Genomic DNA, 15,956 nt, shown 5'->3' on the forward strand with positions numbered 1-15,956 from the left:
AGGTGCCTTGGGATGTAACCCCCACATAAACAGGGCTGGGCTGGGTGGGCTGCCAGTAGTTCACTAAGCTTTTAGTAGTTCAAATTCCCGATCAAGTGTCATCTGTGACCCTTGGGGAAGGCCCCAAAATTACACCTTGGCATAACTGTTGCTTTGCAGTTTTTCTTCAAAACAAACCACCCCAGAGCATTTCCAATGGTATTTCAAGTCAGCTTGAGCATTTGACAGCATTTCAACACTCATCATTAGCATAAAATCATATATTTACTTTAGCGGACATGGCTGACTTCTGCCTGACTGGAAAATAACAGAGTTCATACCACCCCCCCACCCCCCCAAACCACAACCCCTCACCAACCTGGAGTGGCCCTAGGTATAATATGACATTGGCCCAGTGAAGGATTTGGCAAGGAAATAATAAAAGGGAGAAAGGTGGTGTAAATAAATTAAGACCATTCTAGAACATTACCTATCCAACAGTCTTTAATTAGCAACAATAAATTCTGACATAAAAATAAAATAAAAACAAGGGAGGGAGGGTGAATAAGGAGAGAAAAATACTTCACATCTTCAAAGTTCATTTTGAGATAGCAGAAACTCATAATTCAATGCCAGTCCTTGGGCATTCAGGGCGACCATCAAAAGAGCAGAGCAAAACGGTCCAGTTCTCTGCTGCCTCGGAAGGCCTGCAGTCCCTGTGACTTTGGGCTCAGTCTCATACAATATGAAGGGTTTTGAAAGCTGCAACGACTTGCTTCTCCTTTTCGTGCCTGTTCTGCAGGGATTCGAGAGATGAAATGGGAGGAAGATTCTCTCCGTTTAAGGTGCGTGCCAGGTTCTTTTCGTCTTTGGGCTCTTGTTCCGATGGCCTCGACACATATAGCTTGGGCTTGGGGATGGTTTTGGCGTACTCTAGGGCCTGAAGGAAGCAAATGAAAAAATCAATGAACACAGCAGGGGGAACACTGCGCTTCCCAGGAAAGGACACAGTTACACATCCAGCATCTACTTCACGTCTGGAAGTGCTGGTGGCTGGGTTCAGTTTTCAAGTGGGAAGCCATAGGCTGGAGGAGGGGTGCTTAACCTTCCCCCTGGCTTCTGTTTCCACGCAACGACTCCCCACTCACATCCCTTACACACTGTCCCTCCTCCCCAGCTGGGATTCCACATGCAAGTTTGGAATATGGGAGAAAAATAACTAGGGTTGGGGAAATCTAAAAAATTGAGAAGTGGGTGGTGGACGGGTTAAGGATGCTTTACCATGCCTGCCATCTTCCCAGCCACTGGTCTGCTGAAATCACCTTCATGCTGCTTTAAGGGAGAAGCAGCAGGTGAACAGAGATAACCATTCATTAAGTGGTAATTTACCGCGTGAACTGCATGTTTTACAGCACAGAGAGCCTCTGTGGGCACGTCCAAGTGGCAGTTTATCGACTCGGTGTTCCTCATGCGTAAAAGCTTTGCTTAGTGCCTGCACCACACCGTCTTTTCATCAAAAGGCCACCTCAAACCGTCTCCCCGCTTAATCTGGATTCAAAGTTTCCAGTGGAAAATCCATTATGTAAATAAAATCCTAGAGAAATGGAAAAAGTGGATTGAGCTGAGGTGTGAGGATGAGAAGTAGGATGGCCTTTTGATGAGAATGGTATTGCATGGATGATGCAAAACCCCCCTCCCAAAAAAAAGAACAACACTTGCATGTGATGCATGAGCAATAAACTGCCGCATGGAAGCATCCTATGTGCTCTTGACTCAAGGAAAAGGGCTGAGCCATCCAGTGTGCCTCTTATCCCTCTACTTGCTGAGTTTCTCTTTCTGGGAGCTGACTCACCTTCTGCCTGGACAGGGCCGATTTGTTGTCGTGCCTTGGCTGCGGTTTCCGAGCGCTCGAGATGTTCTTCATGTTGTGTTCCTTAACCTGCTTGGCATATTCCTTCTGTTGCTTCATCTTTTCGGACTGTCAGGAGACAAATGGCAGTAGTGGAAGGACTGTTTAACAAGTCTGGGGCGGATACTGTAAGGATGCGGTGTGATGGTCGGTGATAAATTTAGAGACGAGAGCAGGGACTGTTGTTGGACTCCCAACTCCCCCACCAAGCATGGCCAATGGTCTGGGATGATGGGAGCTGTGGTTCAGAAATATCTGGAGGGCACTGTGTCAGCTGCTTCTGGAAGAGGATAGAGTGCTGGACTTCTTAATCCCATGAGTACAAAGATCAGTGGGTGGTATTTGTCAAAGCATGGTCTCTCGCCCTAGCCTACATCACAGGAATGTTGTGAAGATGAAATGGGGTTTATGCCACCATAAACATCTTGAGGAACACACAGGATACAAACATGACTAATGACTTAAATTATCTTCTATTCTCTTTTGTGTTTCTGATTGCGTGGTCAGCTCACCCAGCTTACTTTGAGGGTGTGGATAGGACACTTAAAGAGAAATCACTGAGAGTTTAGCTCACTTTTGGCTTCATAAATGACATGACATGGATATTCTATTAAGTTGAACAGGACTATCAGCGACCATTCCTGCCCCTCCTCTCATGTTCCAGGCAGGTTGTTCATCTTTTATGTTTTCAAAACAACAGAAACAGTTATACAGTGGTACCTCTGGTTATGAACTTAATCCATTCTGGAGATCCATTTGTAACCCAAAACCGCTCATAACATGAGGCACGCTTTTGCTAATGCTGCCTCTCACTGCTGCCATGCTGCTGGCGCGCGACTTCCACTCGCATCCCAGGGAAAAGGTCGCAACTGGGAGCATCTACTTCCGGGTTAGCAGAGCTCATAACCTGCAGCGTTCACAAGGGGGAAGGTACATAACACGAGGTTCCACTGTATATCCATCTGCCTTATTTCAACAATGGAGACATGTTCAAACTCAAGTTTATTTATGCATTAAATTTTTATAGCTACCCATCAATAAATAGCCCCTGGGTGGCCTACAAGCAATACAATATTAAAAATTTCAATATTTAACTACTGAAATTTATAGTAAGTGGGTGGGAATTTCCTTAGAAATGATTTTTTGTCTTAGACGCCACTCGTGCCATTCCAGTCATATGTGGCGATGGATTAACCACTGGTCTGGAGAAGCAAGTGCTTAAATCTTTAAATCTTTATTTTATGGTTTAATATATATTTTTTATTTAAAAAATCATATTGGGGCGGGCATATAACGTTTTCAGTGCTCAGGGCTAATAACAACAACAACAATAACAACAACCACCACAACAAAAAATATTAAAAACACGATAAAACATCATTGTGGCCCTAGTCGTACCAGAATGGCACATTATCCTTGACACATAATTTTATGGAGAAACAAAACCTCATGGTTTCACAAAGGCTGTATGTGTAGCTATGGATCTCTGCATTTATTCCCATTTCAGCTGTCCAATCTGCTTCATTTCACACACAAGGCCAAAGGAATCAAAGCAGCTTTTAAAGTACTCTGGACTGGTGCTGTCTGCTGAATTATTTCCCCCACTGCAACACCCCGCGGTGCTCTCCTAGACTGCAAATGCTATATGACTGTTGTCTTATCAGTAGGGTGGAAGGGCAGCCAGGATTATGTTCTCCCATCTATCTGCTCAGAGCATCTTGCAAAATCATCCACGGTAAAGGGGGAGAAAAGAGGCTTCTTTCAGGCCCTTTCTTGGATGATTGGCTCCATCTTCTTCTTTGGTCCAGCAACACCTGATGTTTCTTAACAGGGCCTAATGTGCATTCAGCTACTCTGCGGCTGCATTTGCTCTGTTTACTTTCATTTTCCTCCCTTCTGCAATAAAGCCAGGCCATCTGAATTCGCAAGGGCAGCTCAATTGCATTAAAGTAATGCACACTTGAACCAGCCGGAAGAGAATAAACTTGGGTGTACTTATCTGCAATTGGAATTCTCCGCAGGTGAGTATCGACTAATGGATACCTTTGCCAAAGGGCAAAGAAAACGGCAGATTGAAAATATGATCTATTTTGAATGCGCCTGGGTTTGGAGGACGCAGTGTCTGGCCCTGCCCCCACCTCAGTTTCTTTGGGTCAGGAAGAACAAACAGAACCACAGGGATGGATGGGAGCAGATCATCTAGTCTAGATTCCCTCAGGCCGCCCCCACCAAGATGTTTTGGGGACTCCAGTCCGCATCAGCCCCTGACATAATTGCCATTGATGAGGGGTTGACGGGAGTCCAAGTCTCCACACCATTCCCGACTTAAAAAACCTCCACTGCCCCCAATTTCAAATTCATTGTCCCTTAGGGATGCTGCTACATAACACAAAGAATTCATTTGGGGAACAGCCCCACACCACAAATTTGTGTACCATTTGCAGGTGCTAATTTAAAGGTATAGATGCCTCCAGGAAAATGAAGACAGTGGGGGTGGCTGGGGTCTCACCAGGACTGTGCTTCCTTGGGGGGGGGGAGGGAAAGGGACAGCAGGCTCAGGGACCTTAGGCTACCCCCATCCCAATTTTTCTGATTGTAAGTTGATTTAACTGATTTTAATACTGCGTTTTTACATTGTTGTGACTTGCCCTAGGAGCTAGTGGTGAAGGGCTGGTAACAAATCTAATAAATTAACAAATCAATTAAAAATATAGTAGTAGTAGGATCAGTAACAACAACAACCATAGCCTGTATCCAAAGTAGCACTGGTGGAGTTCTGCTGGCCCAGTAGTGTTTGTGTTTCCTTTCGTCCCTCCAGAGCCGATTTTGGAAGTACACCAGAGGCTTCAGGGGAGAGGAGAGGTCCATTCTGATAGTGTACATCACTTGTTCTAGTGGAAGGGGAGCACTGGATACCGCCCAATATTAAATATATTAATATTAACAACAATAATATTGCACCTGTTGTTGTGCCCACTGCAGGGCAGTTGCAAGATGTGCAAACTATTTTTTAGTTTCTTTTATTGCCATGCATGCTGCTTACTTTCTCTTTGATGGTTCCATAGTCAGGTCCAAGGCCTCCAAGCTTGAGGTCCATCTTCATGTAGCCTTTTGTCCTGGAACCCTAAGCAGAGAGTTGGGATGTTGAGATGAAGTTTTGCATTCTGAGCAAAAGACAAAGACCTCCACCATTCATTATTAGAAGACTTATTTAACCAGGACTGCAAGGATCAATAATGACCACAGGAAGAGCAGGAAAAACAACAACAACAACAACAACAACTGGAGAGGGGCCTTGAAGATATTCCTCATGACATTGAAACTCGTGAAACTGTGGTTGGTTCAAACTCAAGTTAGTGAACAAGTGAGCACCTGAAACTTTGCTTTGATCCTGGTTTGCTTTCACTAACTAGAGCATAAACAAGCCACAGTTCCTTGAGTTTGGGAACTTCAAGAGAAACTGTGGTTTGTTCAGGACTGGAATAAAGCTTTTGATTTCCTCTCGCATGCACAAGAGGAGGACAAGGTATGACACATGAGCTCCTTGCGATAACTTGCTCCTGTATGGGAAACAGTGGCTTCCTGTGACAACTCAGCTGAGCCAAAGACAACCCAAGCGTTGACAGGAAGGCTCTGAATTTGCTGCACAGGCCCAATTGCAAACTCAGGAATTGCAATAGGAATGGGGATCTTACTTTTAGGTTTTCCGGCGAGCGTGTCTGGGTTCTCACTTGCCCCACACAGCTTTAACTGCCGAGATATAAATTTCTGTTTGCTCTGAAGCATCCAGCAAAATAGCCCCAGAGAATTTGGCTGTGAGAGTCCCACCCACAGGCTGGGGGGAAAAGGAAGACTTGGGCCAGAAGCTTGATAAGGAAAACTAGAATTAGAAACTGATATCCCTTTCTGTCAAGGATCATTTTCGCAACTTGGTGGTGTTGTGGCTGTCTTTGAGAAAAATGCAAACATTTCCAGCAAGCAAGCAAAGAGAACTTCTCAAAAGTTGGGGGCCAGGTTGTATTATAAATGGCAACCCTCTGTGAAATTCTTCAGAAGCCTGTGTGCCTGTGTGTTAAGACCGTTATTCAAAAAAGGGAACAAAAGATGATAGTCTAGATATGGAGGAAGAGAAAGGGAAGGAAATCTGCCCTGCAGTTATGGTTCTAATCCAGCTAACCCCCTTCTTAGGGGCAGTGAAGCAGCAATCCACAAAGAGCCATCTGAGTCATCACTCATGGACAATTATTTCAGCTTAGCCCGTCTGCTCTGGGGCCAGAAGCCTGCTTCTTAAACATTACAATTTGTCATGGGTGCATGAGGATATTTTTCAAAATCGTCCTGTCCCAGTTTCAGGATGTAATTGTTACTGCATGGAGTCTGGACGTGCTGTTGAAAAAAGGAACCACAAAATCAAAGCTGTAGTGAACTGGGACCCTGGTTAAGTCTGTTGTGAGAATATTTGAGCTTCAGGAATCCTGTAGCATCCGGTTTATTTTCCTTGGGAAGTGGGCAGGGTATATTGAGGAGGAAAATGGGCATGGCAAGGGTAATGGTTCCCTCTCGGACTTGCAGCCTGGCTTCCTGCTGATATATATAAATGGCTGTGCTTGAAACTGTTTTATGGATGCAACAGCTTAAAGGTGAAACAGTGCCCCCTGCATCCTTCCATATGACAGATCTCGTAATGCGGCGGCAGGGAAGATGTAGCAAATGGATTGGTTAGCACAGATACTAGGAATTAAATACTAGCAAATGAATTATTATTTCTTAAACTCTCCTTTCTCAATAAGCTTTTGATTATGTTGCTCCTGGTCATGTCGCTCGTGAGTGCTGCTCCTTTTGTTCTTAATACTGCTGCTTTGAGTTTGCTAATTTGTGCTTTAGTGAGGAGATAATTGTTGTTTATTAAAAAATAATTGCTTAACACTCAATATCCCAGCAAGTTTGGAAAACTCAGCTGTGGCCAGAGGATTGGAGAAGATCAGTCTACATCCCAATCCCAAAGAAGGGCAGTGCTAAAGAATGCTCCAACTACTGCACAATTGCACTCATTTCACACGCTAGCAAGGTTATGCTTAAAATTCTACAAGGCAGGCTTAAGCAGTATGTGGACCGAGAACTCCCAGAAGTGCAAGCTGGATTTCGAAGGGGCAGAGGAACCAGAGACCAAATTGCAAACATGCGCTGAATTATGGAGAAAGCTAGAGAGTCCCAGAAAAACATCTACTTCTGTTTCATTGACTACACAAAAGCATTTGACTGTGTCGACCACAGCAAACTATGGCAAGTTCTTAAAGAAATGGGAGTGCCTGATCACCTTATCTGTCTCCTGAGAAATCTCTATGTGGGACAAGAAGCTACAGTTAGAACTGGATATGGAACAACTGATTGGTTAAAAATTGGGAAAGGTTGTATATTGTCTCCCTGCTTATCTAACTTACATGCAGAATTCATCATGCGAAAGGCTGGACTGAATGAATCCCAAACCGGAATTAAGATTGCCGGAAGGAATATCAACAACCTCAGATATGCAGATGACACAACCTTGATGGCAGAAAGTGAGGAGGAATTAAAGAACCTTTTAATGAAGGTGAAAGAGGAGAGTGCAAAATATGGTCTGAAGCTCAACATAAAAAAACCCCGAAGATCATGGCCACTGGTCCCATCACCTCCTGGCAAATAGAAGGGGAAGAAATGGAGTGAGTGAGAGATTTTACTTTCTTGGGTTCCATGATCACTGCAGATGGTGACAGCAGTCACGAAATTAAAAGACGCCTGCTTCTTGGGAGAAAAGCAATGACAACCCTAGACAGCATCTGAAAAAGCAGAGACATCACCTTGCCAACAAAGGTCCGTATAGTTAAAGCTATGGTTTTCCCAGTAGTGATGTATGGAAGTGAGAGTTGGACCATAAAGAAGGCTGATCGCCGAAGAATTGATGCTTTTGAATTATGGTGCTGGAGGAGACCCTTGATAGTCCCATGGACTGCAAGAAGATCAAACCTCTCTATTCTGAAGGAAATCAGCCCTGAGTGCTCACTGGAAGGACAGATCCTGAAGCTGAGGCTCCAATACTTTAGCCACATTATGAGAAGAGAAGACTCCCTGGAAAAGACCCTGATGTTGGGAAAGATGGAGGGCACAAGGAGAAGGGGATGACAGTAGATGAGATGGTTGGACAGTGTTCTCAAAGCTACCAGCACGAGTTTGACCAAACTGCGGGAGGCAGTGGAAGACAGGAGTGCCTGGCGTGCTCTGGTCCATGGGGTCACGAAGAGTCGGACACGACTAAACAACTAAACACAACAACAAATTGCTTTTATACTGGGAAACTGCTTTGAGCAAGTTCTTTGGGGAGTGGGAAAGAGAAGGATAAAAATTTTTGAAAAACAAAATACCCCTCTCTGGCATGTGCAGTTAAATACACCCTTCCGTTGCCATTGTCACCATTTGCTTATGTTATTCATTTGTTATGGGACCTTAATTGCAACACTTTGGTGCTTTCCAAAATTACATTTCTCATTGCGGGGTTGGCACTTTGTACAATGGATTAATTCCCCAATTAATTTGCTAATGGACAGCCAATTGGGCAGATTTTCTTTCCTTATGAAACTAGTACTTACAAAGAATGTGGGTGGCAAACATAATCTTAAAAGGCACCACTCCATTCCTCACTGGACAACAACTCGCATCACTCCTGACCACTGGCCATGCTTCCTGGGGGGATGGGAGTTGGAACCCATCAACATCTGGAAGGGCCACAAACTCCCCATCCTTGAGTTAGGGTGCTGAGAGTTCCCTGGGAATAAAGGCTGGCTGCTCAACCACACCTTAACAAACACAGGGAGAAGCTGTGAATGTTTAAAGTGTTGTGATACTGCTTTCAATGCACAGGGCAGATGGAGCCTCAAAATGCTAATGAAGTTGAATTGCTCCCCTTTCACGAGTTCTATCACACACACAAAAACACACCTGATTCCCCCCACCCACGTCCCGAAATACCTTCTATATCTCATCAGCCTAAGGTGGGTATTTTTAAAAAACAACAACAACAAAACAACAACAACTAATCAGTATATTAATTTTAGGAAATAAATAAATAAATAAATAAATTGGAACAGTGGTTTCCAAAGTTTGTTTGGCCACTGTCCCTTTGTGTCCATAAACTCCTCCTCAGTGCTTTCCACTAAGGAAGATACTAACTCAAAATTCAAAACAGTAATAATTTATTCAAAATCCAATTAAAACTATTTAGCTTTATTAATTTAACAAACAAACAAACAAACAACTGGTGTACTTGCTCTGGTAAAACCAGCTTCTCAAAGCCTGATAGTCATTTATACATCCTGTGCTCCACTAGGTAACTTCCTGCCCCCACCCCAGGGGTGCTACCACCTACTTAGGGAACCACTGATTAATTTATTTTTGGTAAGATTTTATTAAAGCTTTTTTTTTTTTTTTTTGGTAATGCAGTAAGACAAAAGAAAGTAATCTAAATTAAAACAAAAACTGAGAAACAAAGAGAAAAGGAAACACAGAGTCCTCTCTTAAAAAGGTGGGAACCACTGATTTAGAAGGAGGTGATAGGGATCTTTTTCATTGTTACTCAAGGAACTGAGAGCCAGAATTCCTTGCAGATCTATCACAAAACACCAGGGGACCACAGGCCTCCTTTCACCCACCCACCCCTGCTCTTCTTGGTGCTCTTCCCAGCTTACCTTCCTGTTCTCCTTCCTCTCCTTCTGTTTTTCCATCTGAATCAAGTAGCCTTCGGAATTGCTGCGGCTCAGAATGGGCTGGCGGGTCTGTTCACAGCTCTCCATGTTGAGTTGCGAGTCGCTCTCTCCCCTCTGTATAATGGGAGGAAACATGGCCGTGAACTGGCTCACAGCGAGGTGATCATCTGCCAGCTGAGAGATTTCTCGGTGATGCCGCTCTGCCGCCTGGATGAGCCGGGTGGCTGGGGAAAGGGCTCTTACAGGGGTGTGAGCAGGTGGTTGGGACAGCCTCAAGGAAGAAGAGCAGGAAAAGGGAAGCAAAAGGAAACAAAGTAAAAAGGAAGACCATGGAAAGCAGCAGCAGCGGGGTGAGAATCGTTTTTAGACCTATCTAGGTAGTCATATAGGGACGCGGGTGGCGCTGTGGTCTAAACCACAGAGCCTAGGGCTTGCTGATCAGAAGGTCGGCAGTTCGAATCCCTGCAACGGGGTGAGCTCCCGTTGCTCAGTCCCTGCTCCTGCCAACCTAGCAGTTCAAAAGCACGTCAAAATGCAAGTAGATAAATAGGTACTGCTCTGGCGGGAAGGTAAACTGTGTTTCCGTGCGCTGCTCTGGTTTGCCAGAAGCGGCTTAGTCACATCACCCAGAAGCTGTCTGTGGACAAACGCCAGCTTCCTCAGCCTATAGAGCGAGATGAGCGCCACAACCCCAGAGTCGTCCACAACTGGACCTAATGGTCAGGGGTACCTTTACCTAGGTAGTCATATGAGTTGGGAGTTGGGTAAGGTATAGCAACAGTACCGCTCCATTCTGCCTTTGTCAGACTCCACGCAGAGTACCTTGTCTAGTTCTGGGCACCACAGATTAAGAAGGATATTGATAAGATGGAACGTGGGCAGAGGAGGGCAATGAAGATGACCAAGGGTCTGGAAACCAAGCCTTATGAGGAACAGTTGAGGGACTTGGGTATGTTTCGCCTGGAAAAGAGGAGACTAAGAGAAGATATGATAGCCATCTTCAACTGTTTAAAGGCCTGTCACATGGAAGATGGAGTAAGTTTGTTTTCTGCTGCTCCAGAGGGTAGAATCTAAACTGATGGCTTCAATTGCAAGAAAGGAGATTCCGATAGAACTTCCTGACAGTAAGAGCTGTTTGACAGTGAAACAGACTTCTTTAGAAGGCGGTGGACTCTCCTTCAATGCAGATTTTAAAACAGAGGTTGGATGGCCACCTGTCATGGATGCTTTAGGTAAGATTCCTGCACTGAAGGAGGTTGGACAAGGTGACCTCTGGGGTCCCTTCCAACTCTAGGATTCTATGATTCCATGATATATATTGCAGTGGAGTGTGGAAATAAGCAGTCTGTTAAGACAACTGCTGGTTGGAAAAACAAACAAACTGCTATGAGTTGGGAGGTCAGTCTGGATGGAATCCCTTTCAGAACCTGCAATCCTGTATTTGGTGGGGTAGAATGTGTAAGAGCAAGCTTGCCAAACCAGTTCCTTTGTCAAGGTGACGGCTTTGGCTGGCTAGTTAAGTACCATGAGATAGCATAACCAAATAAGTTTCTCTGTACCCTAAAACAAATGAGTGAGCCTTCCAGCTACCCCACTCACCTGGCTGCTAAGTGGGATAACAAAGCCTGTGTGTGTGTGTGTGTGTGTGTGTGTGTGAAAGAGAGATGAAGATGCATGATGAATGCTAGAAGCAGCACAACAATTTTTTTTTTTTGAAAAAAGCTGTTACAGTGGATGAGAGGTATTGCAAGACAATTGTATAGGTAAAAACACGGCAATACTGCGGAAAAGATAGTATCTGTTATGTGCTAATTGGGGACCACAGTCCGTATTCATGGCAATTTCAGGCCCAAATCAAGAGAAAACGAGCAAGTACTAGCTATATATCCAGAGCCGTCTTTCCCATTGGTGTTAGTGGTTCATTGCGCCAGGGCGCAGCCTCTCAGGGGTGCCCTAGCGAGTGGGGGAGCTGTGCAGCTTTACCGGCAGCCTCCCCTTTCCCTGCATGCCCTCCAGCTGCGCCCTGCCAACTATATGGCTGGCGGGCATGCAGCTTCCTTCCCAAGCCTCCGCAGGAGGAGAGCGACCCCTGTAGGCTTAGGATGGAAGCTGTATGCAGCTTCCCTCCCAAGCCTCTGCATCTGCTAAAGACTGCCCTGCTCCCTGTCGTGGTCCTCCTCCTGCTTCTTGGCAAAAGGTGGTGCACAGCCTTCCCGGGCTGCCTTCTCGGGTGCCCCAACGCCAGAGAGCATGTCTGCCAGCACATTTTCCTGCTTAATCGCCGCTGCCATGGCAGGGATCGGGGCAGTGGGGCAGAGGACATTTTCTACCACCCCGTCCCTTGTTTTGGAGTTGCCGGGGGGGGGGGCGCCAGAGGGATCTTTTCATCATGGCACCGGATATGCTTAAGACAGCCCTGTATATATCTACAATGCTCCCCTGATTCTCTGACTCTTTAAATAATATTGATTATCCTGCATCCTTACTCTGAGTTACCAGAAACATAGCTGCCAAGGGTCTTCTTTGTATAAATCTGTCTGGGGTTCCAAGACAAAACTTCTCCGTTTACAGGCTGTTGAAGATTAGCATTGTAGGCATCCGAAAAGCTCTTGTGCCCTACGAGGTTCCAACACTTGCCATGTCTGGCGGTAGACCGAGGCTCTGAAACTGTATGCCTATAGGGATACTGGTGGCGGGACCCAGAAGCGTTTTCAGGATCACATCGGTATTTCTTCTTTTCACCAGTACATGGTGAAGGAAACCCTGCGAAGTTCTGGTAGGAGCTTGGCTGAAGAGGATTCCTAGCAAAGGTCAAGTTCATGGAATTTTGCTTGCCATCCTGATGAACAACATAGGCCGAGTCTGGAGAGAACGGGCTGTCCTGACCAGACCTTCTGGCAGCTAAAGGAGCGGCAAATGGCTTTGGATGCAACCTGTGATGCAACAGACGTCTGGCGTCCTGCTCCAAATCAGGCGCTTCTCTATAAGAGCTGGAATCTGCACAAGCGTTCTCAAATTCTAACAGATTGTGACATCTACCATACTGGCTTCTTAGTTCTACTTGGGCTCCCAATGGATGCTGGAGAGAGCTTTCTTTTGGGGGTGCAGCTTGGCTCGAGTCTGTTCTGCCCATCTCGGGCCATTGGTATGGGTGAGCCTAAAACAAGCAAACAAAGTTATCGTGAAACTCAAGATATCTTGCATTCATGAAGAATCATGTTTTGAAAATGCGGGCAAGCAACACTTTAATATGACATCTTTATCCCAGCCTCTCCAAGGGAGGGATTGTGATGTGGGTTAGGCTTAGAGACATGACTGACCCTGTGAAAATGCCACAGCATAGTGGGGATTTGGAACCCAGTGCTAGTCCAACACACTAACTGCTATACTATGCAGGCTACCACACTATATGCAACAGCTGCCCTAAACCTGGATGGTGATGGGTCCTTTTTGTGCATGTACCTATCAAATAAAATTTGATACCAATGTGTTGTAGTGGAGAGAGTTTTGGAAGTGAGTCAGGGAGACCTGGGTCCAAATCTCTGGTCAGCCGAGAGGCTAGTTGGATGGCTTTAGGACAATCTACCATCTCTCAGGTTGTAGTGATGAAATGGGAGAAGCTCTTGATGAGGATAAGTGAATAAAAAGAAACAGAATACAAATAGACGAACACTCATATAAAACCATGCCTACCCGCTGGGATGGGACGCAGGTGGCACTGTGGGTTAAACCACAGAGCCTAGGACTTGCCGATCAGAAGGTCAGTGGTTCGAATCCCTGCGACGGGGTGAGCTCCCATTGCTCGGTCCCAGCTCCTGCCCTCCTAGCAGTTTGAAAGCACGTTAAAGTGCAAGTAGATAAATAGGTACCACTCCAGCGGGAAGGTAAACAGCGTTTCCGTGCGCTGCTCTGGTTCGCCAGAAGCGGCTTAGTCATGCTGGCCACATGACCTGGAAGCTGTCATGGCCCTCGGCCAATAAAGAGAAATGAGCACCGCAACCCCAGAGTCAGTCACGACTGGACCTAATGGTCAGGGGTCCCTTTACCTTTACCCGCTGGGATATGGGCAAAGTGGCTGTAGTTGAATCCAAACAGGAACGAGGGGAAGACTCATAGACCTTGTGACTGAGATAAGATAGGGAGAGTGGAACTCTATGACCTTAAACAAAGTTGAGGTGCTCAAGGACTCATTGCTTTGAAACATCAGGTCATGAGCAAGCTTGGTCAACTTTACTACTGCCTGTTAAAATTTGGAATTGTGATAATACTGATGAACTCTCTCGCCCTAATATTCCTCTATGCCTCAATCTTCAAAAGAGTTAGCAACATAGCTTGTCAAGAATGCATGCTTTGCTCATGACCTTGGCTGCATTCGATCCAGAGTCAAAATGAAGGCATCCGCCTTCCCTCCAAGTACCATGTAAACAAGCTTTAACCACTGTGTATACCTCAAGTATTACACAAGTAGTAAGCAATCAATGCATGGCATTTTTGCATCTAATGGTTCTGCACAGGAACATTTGCAAGATTATCAGCTCATGCGAGCTACATATGTTACAAGCAGAAAACGATTACTTCATGAAAAAGATGCAAATTGGATTTTGTGTGACCAGGACAAATTACGGTAAGTGTATGTGTGGTAAGCGGTCATCTTAAAGTTCAAGGACTGCTCCCTTCCTGCCTGCCTTCCAGCACAGTGCTTGCAGGCTCAGGAAAAAATATGTGAAATTGAAAAATAATAATAATTCAATTTCAGAAGAGTTTTACATTTTTTCTGCATCAGTCAATTGTGCTCTACTGCATCCTAAAATAAACAAGGCAGCAATGTCTTGGTACAATCTTCCGTAGAAACAAACACCCTCCTCCCTAAGGAGGCCTGACACTAAAATGAAGAAGACTTGGGGATAATTGTAAGTGCAAAAACACCAGTGTTAAAAAAATGAAGTCTTGGGGCACCCTGAAAAGTAACAAATCTATTATGCCAAAATTACCAAACAGCAACATCAGACCAAAGAATGTTAGACTAATAAACTATTTTACTTCTTTCAAACTTAATTAATTAATCAGTCAGCAGATTCTTAATCCCCCTTTTTAGTAAATAATAATAATAATAATAATAATAATAATAATAATAATAATAATAATTTATATCCCGCCATCCCCAGCCAAAGCCGGGCTCAGAGCAGCTAACAACAATCAAAATAGCAGAGTTTACATAAAATCACAGTCAATTAATTGAAATACATTCTAAAATCAATTCATTCTAAAATCAATTCAGAATCAAATTAATGGCAACCATTGGGCTAGAGTTCTATGAGGATTACAGAAGAAGGGGGTCAGACTGTGCCTTGGCCAAAGGCCTGGTGGAACAGCTCTGTCTTGCAGGCCCTGTGGAAAGATGTTAAGTCCTGCAGGGCCCTAGTCTCTTGTGACAGAGCGTTCCACCAGATCGGGGCCACGGCCGAAAAAGCCCTGGCTCTGGTTGAGGCCAGTCTAATCTCCCTGGGGTCTGGGATCCCCAAGATGTTTTTATTTGAAGACCGTAAGATCCTCTGTGGGACATACCAGGAGAGGCGATCCAGTAGGTATGAGGGTCCTAGGCTGTATAGGGCTTTAAAGGTTAAAACCAGCACCTTAAACCTGATCCTGTACTCCACCGGGAGCCAGTGCAGCTGGTATAGCACCGGATGAATGTGCTCCCATGGCAAGGACCCCATGAAGAGTCTCACTGTGGCATTCTGCACCTGCTGGAGTTTCTGGGTCAGTCTCAAGGGCAGCCCCACGTAGAGTGAGTTACAATAATCAAGCCTGGAGGTGACCGTCATGTGGATCACAGTGGTTAGGTCAGGGCGACCTAGCAGTTGTAAAACTGACAGATGGTCAGTGCCATGTTAAAAGGCAAATCTTTTTTTCTTGGAGATTTTTATTAAAGTTTTTCATCATACAATAAAATAGGAGCTACAAAAAATGCAAATAGAAAAAGTACAGACTCCTCTTAGTAATTCTTAGCCCTTACCATCCACAGAGGGATAGCAGCTCCTCCCAGCTCTCAGCTGGGACCTTTCCTTTCCCTTCCCAGCCTCTCACCCTGGAAGATGTACTTTCCCCTGTCTTCTACCCAGGGCCCTCTATTAACCATCTAACACCCCCAGGAGTACGCAATCCCTGGACCTTAATAGAGGCTCCAGATAGAGGACTCCAAAGAAAAAGAAAAAGAGGGAAATTCTTCATATTCATCCATAAAAGAGAACATGCCTCTTTGAAGATGATGCTTACTAAATGACACATATGTGATCATCTAAAAACAAAGAAGGAAGCTGCTTCAGAACTCT

The 15,956-nt window shown here is 45.1% G+C and overlaps 1 protein-coding gene across 3 annotated transcripts in view; it reads right to left on the reverse strand.

Annotated features, from left to right (window-relative positions):
* Positions 1-455: 455 nt before the first annotated feature.
* Positions 456-15,956, reverse strand: part of JHY (junctional cadherin complex regulator) — a 34,245-nt gene continuing 18,744 nt past the window's right edge. For all 3 annotated transcript variants that reach the window (XM_082200961.1, XM_082200960.1, XM_082200959.1), the window contains exons 4-8: positions 12,111-12,781; positions 9,607-9,895; positions 4,932-5,012; positions 1,832-1,957; positions 456-919 (exon numbers count right to left, since the gene is read on the reverse strand). In XM_082200961.1, coding sequence (XP_082057087.1) covers positions 716-919; positions 1,832-1,957; positions 4,932-5,012; positions 9,607-9,895; positions 12,111-12,781 — 1,371 coding nt within the window. In that variant the 3' untranslated portion in view covers positions 456-715. The remainder of the gene's footprint in view (positions 920-1,831; positions 1,958-4,931; positions 5,013-9,606; positions 9,896-12,110; positions 12,782-15,956) is intronic.

Source organism: Podarcis vaucheri (genome assembly GCF_965113315.1).
Source record: "Podarcis vaucheri genome assembly, chromosome: 15".
NCBI classification, from domain to species: Eukaryota; Metazoa; Chordata; class Lepidosauria; order Squamata; family Lacertidae; genus Podarcis; species Podarcis vaucheri.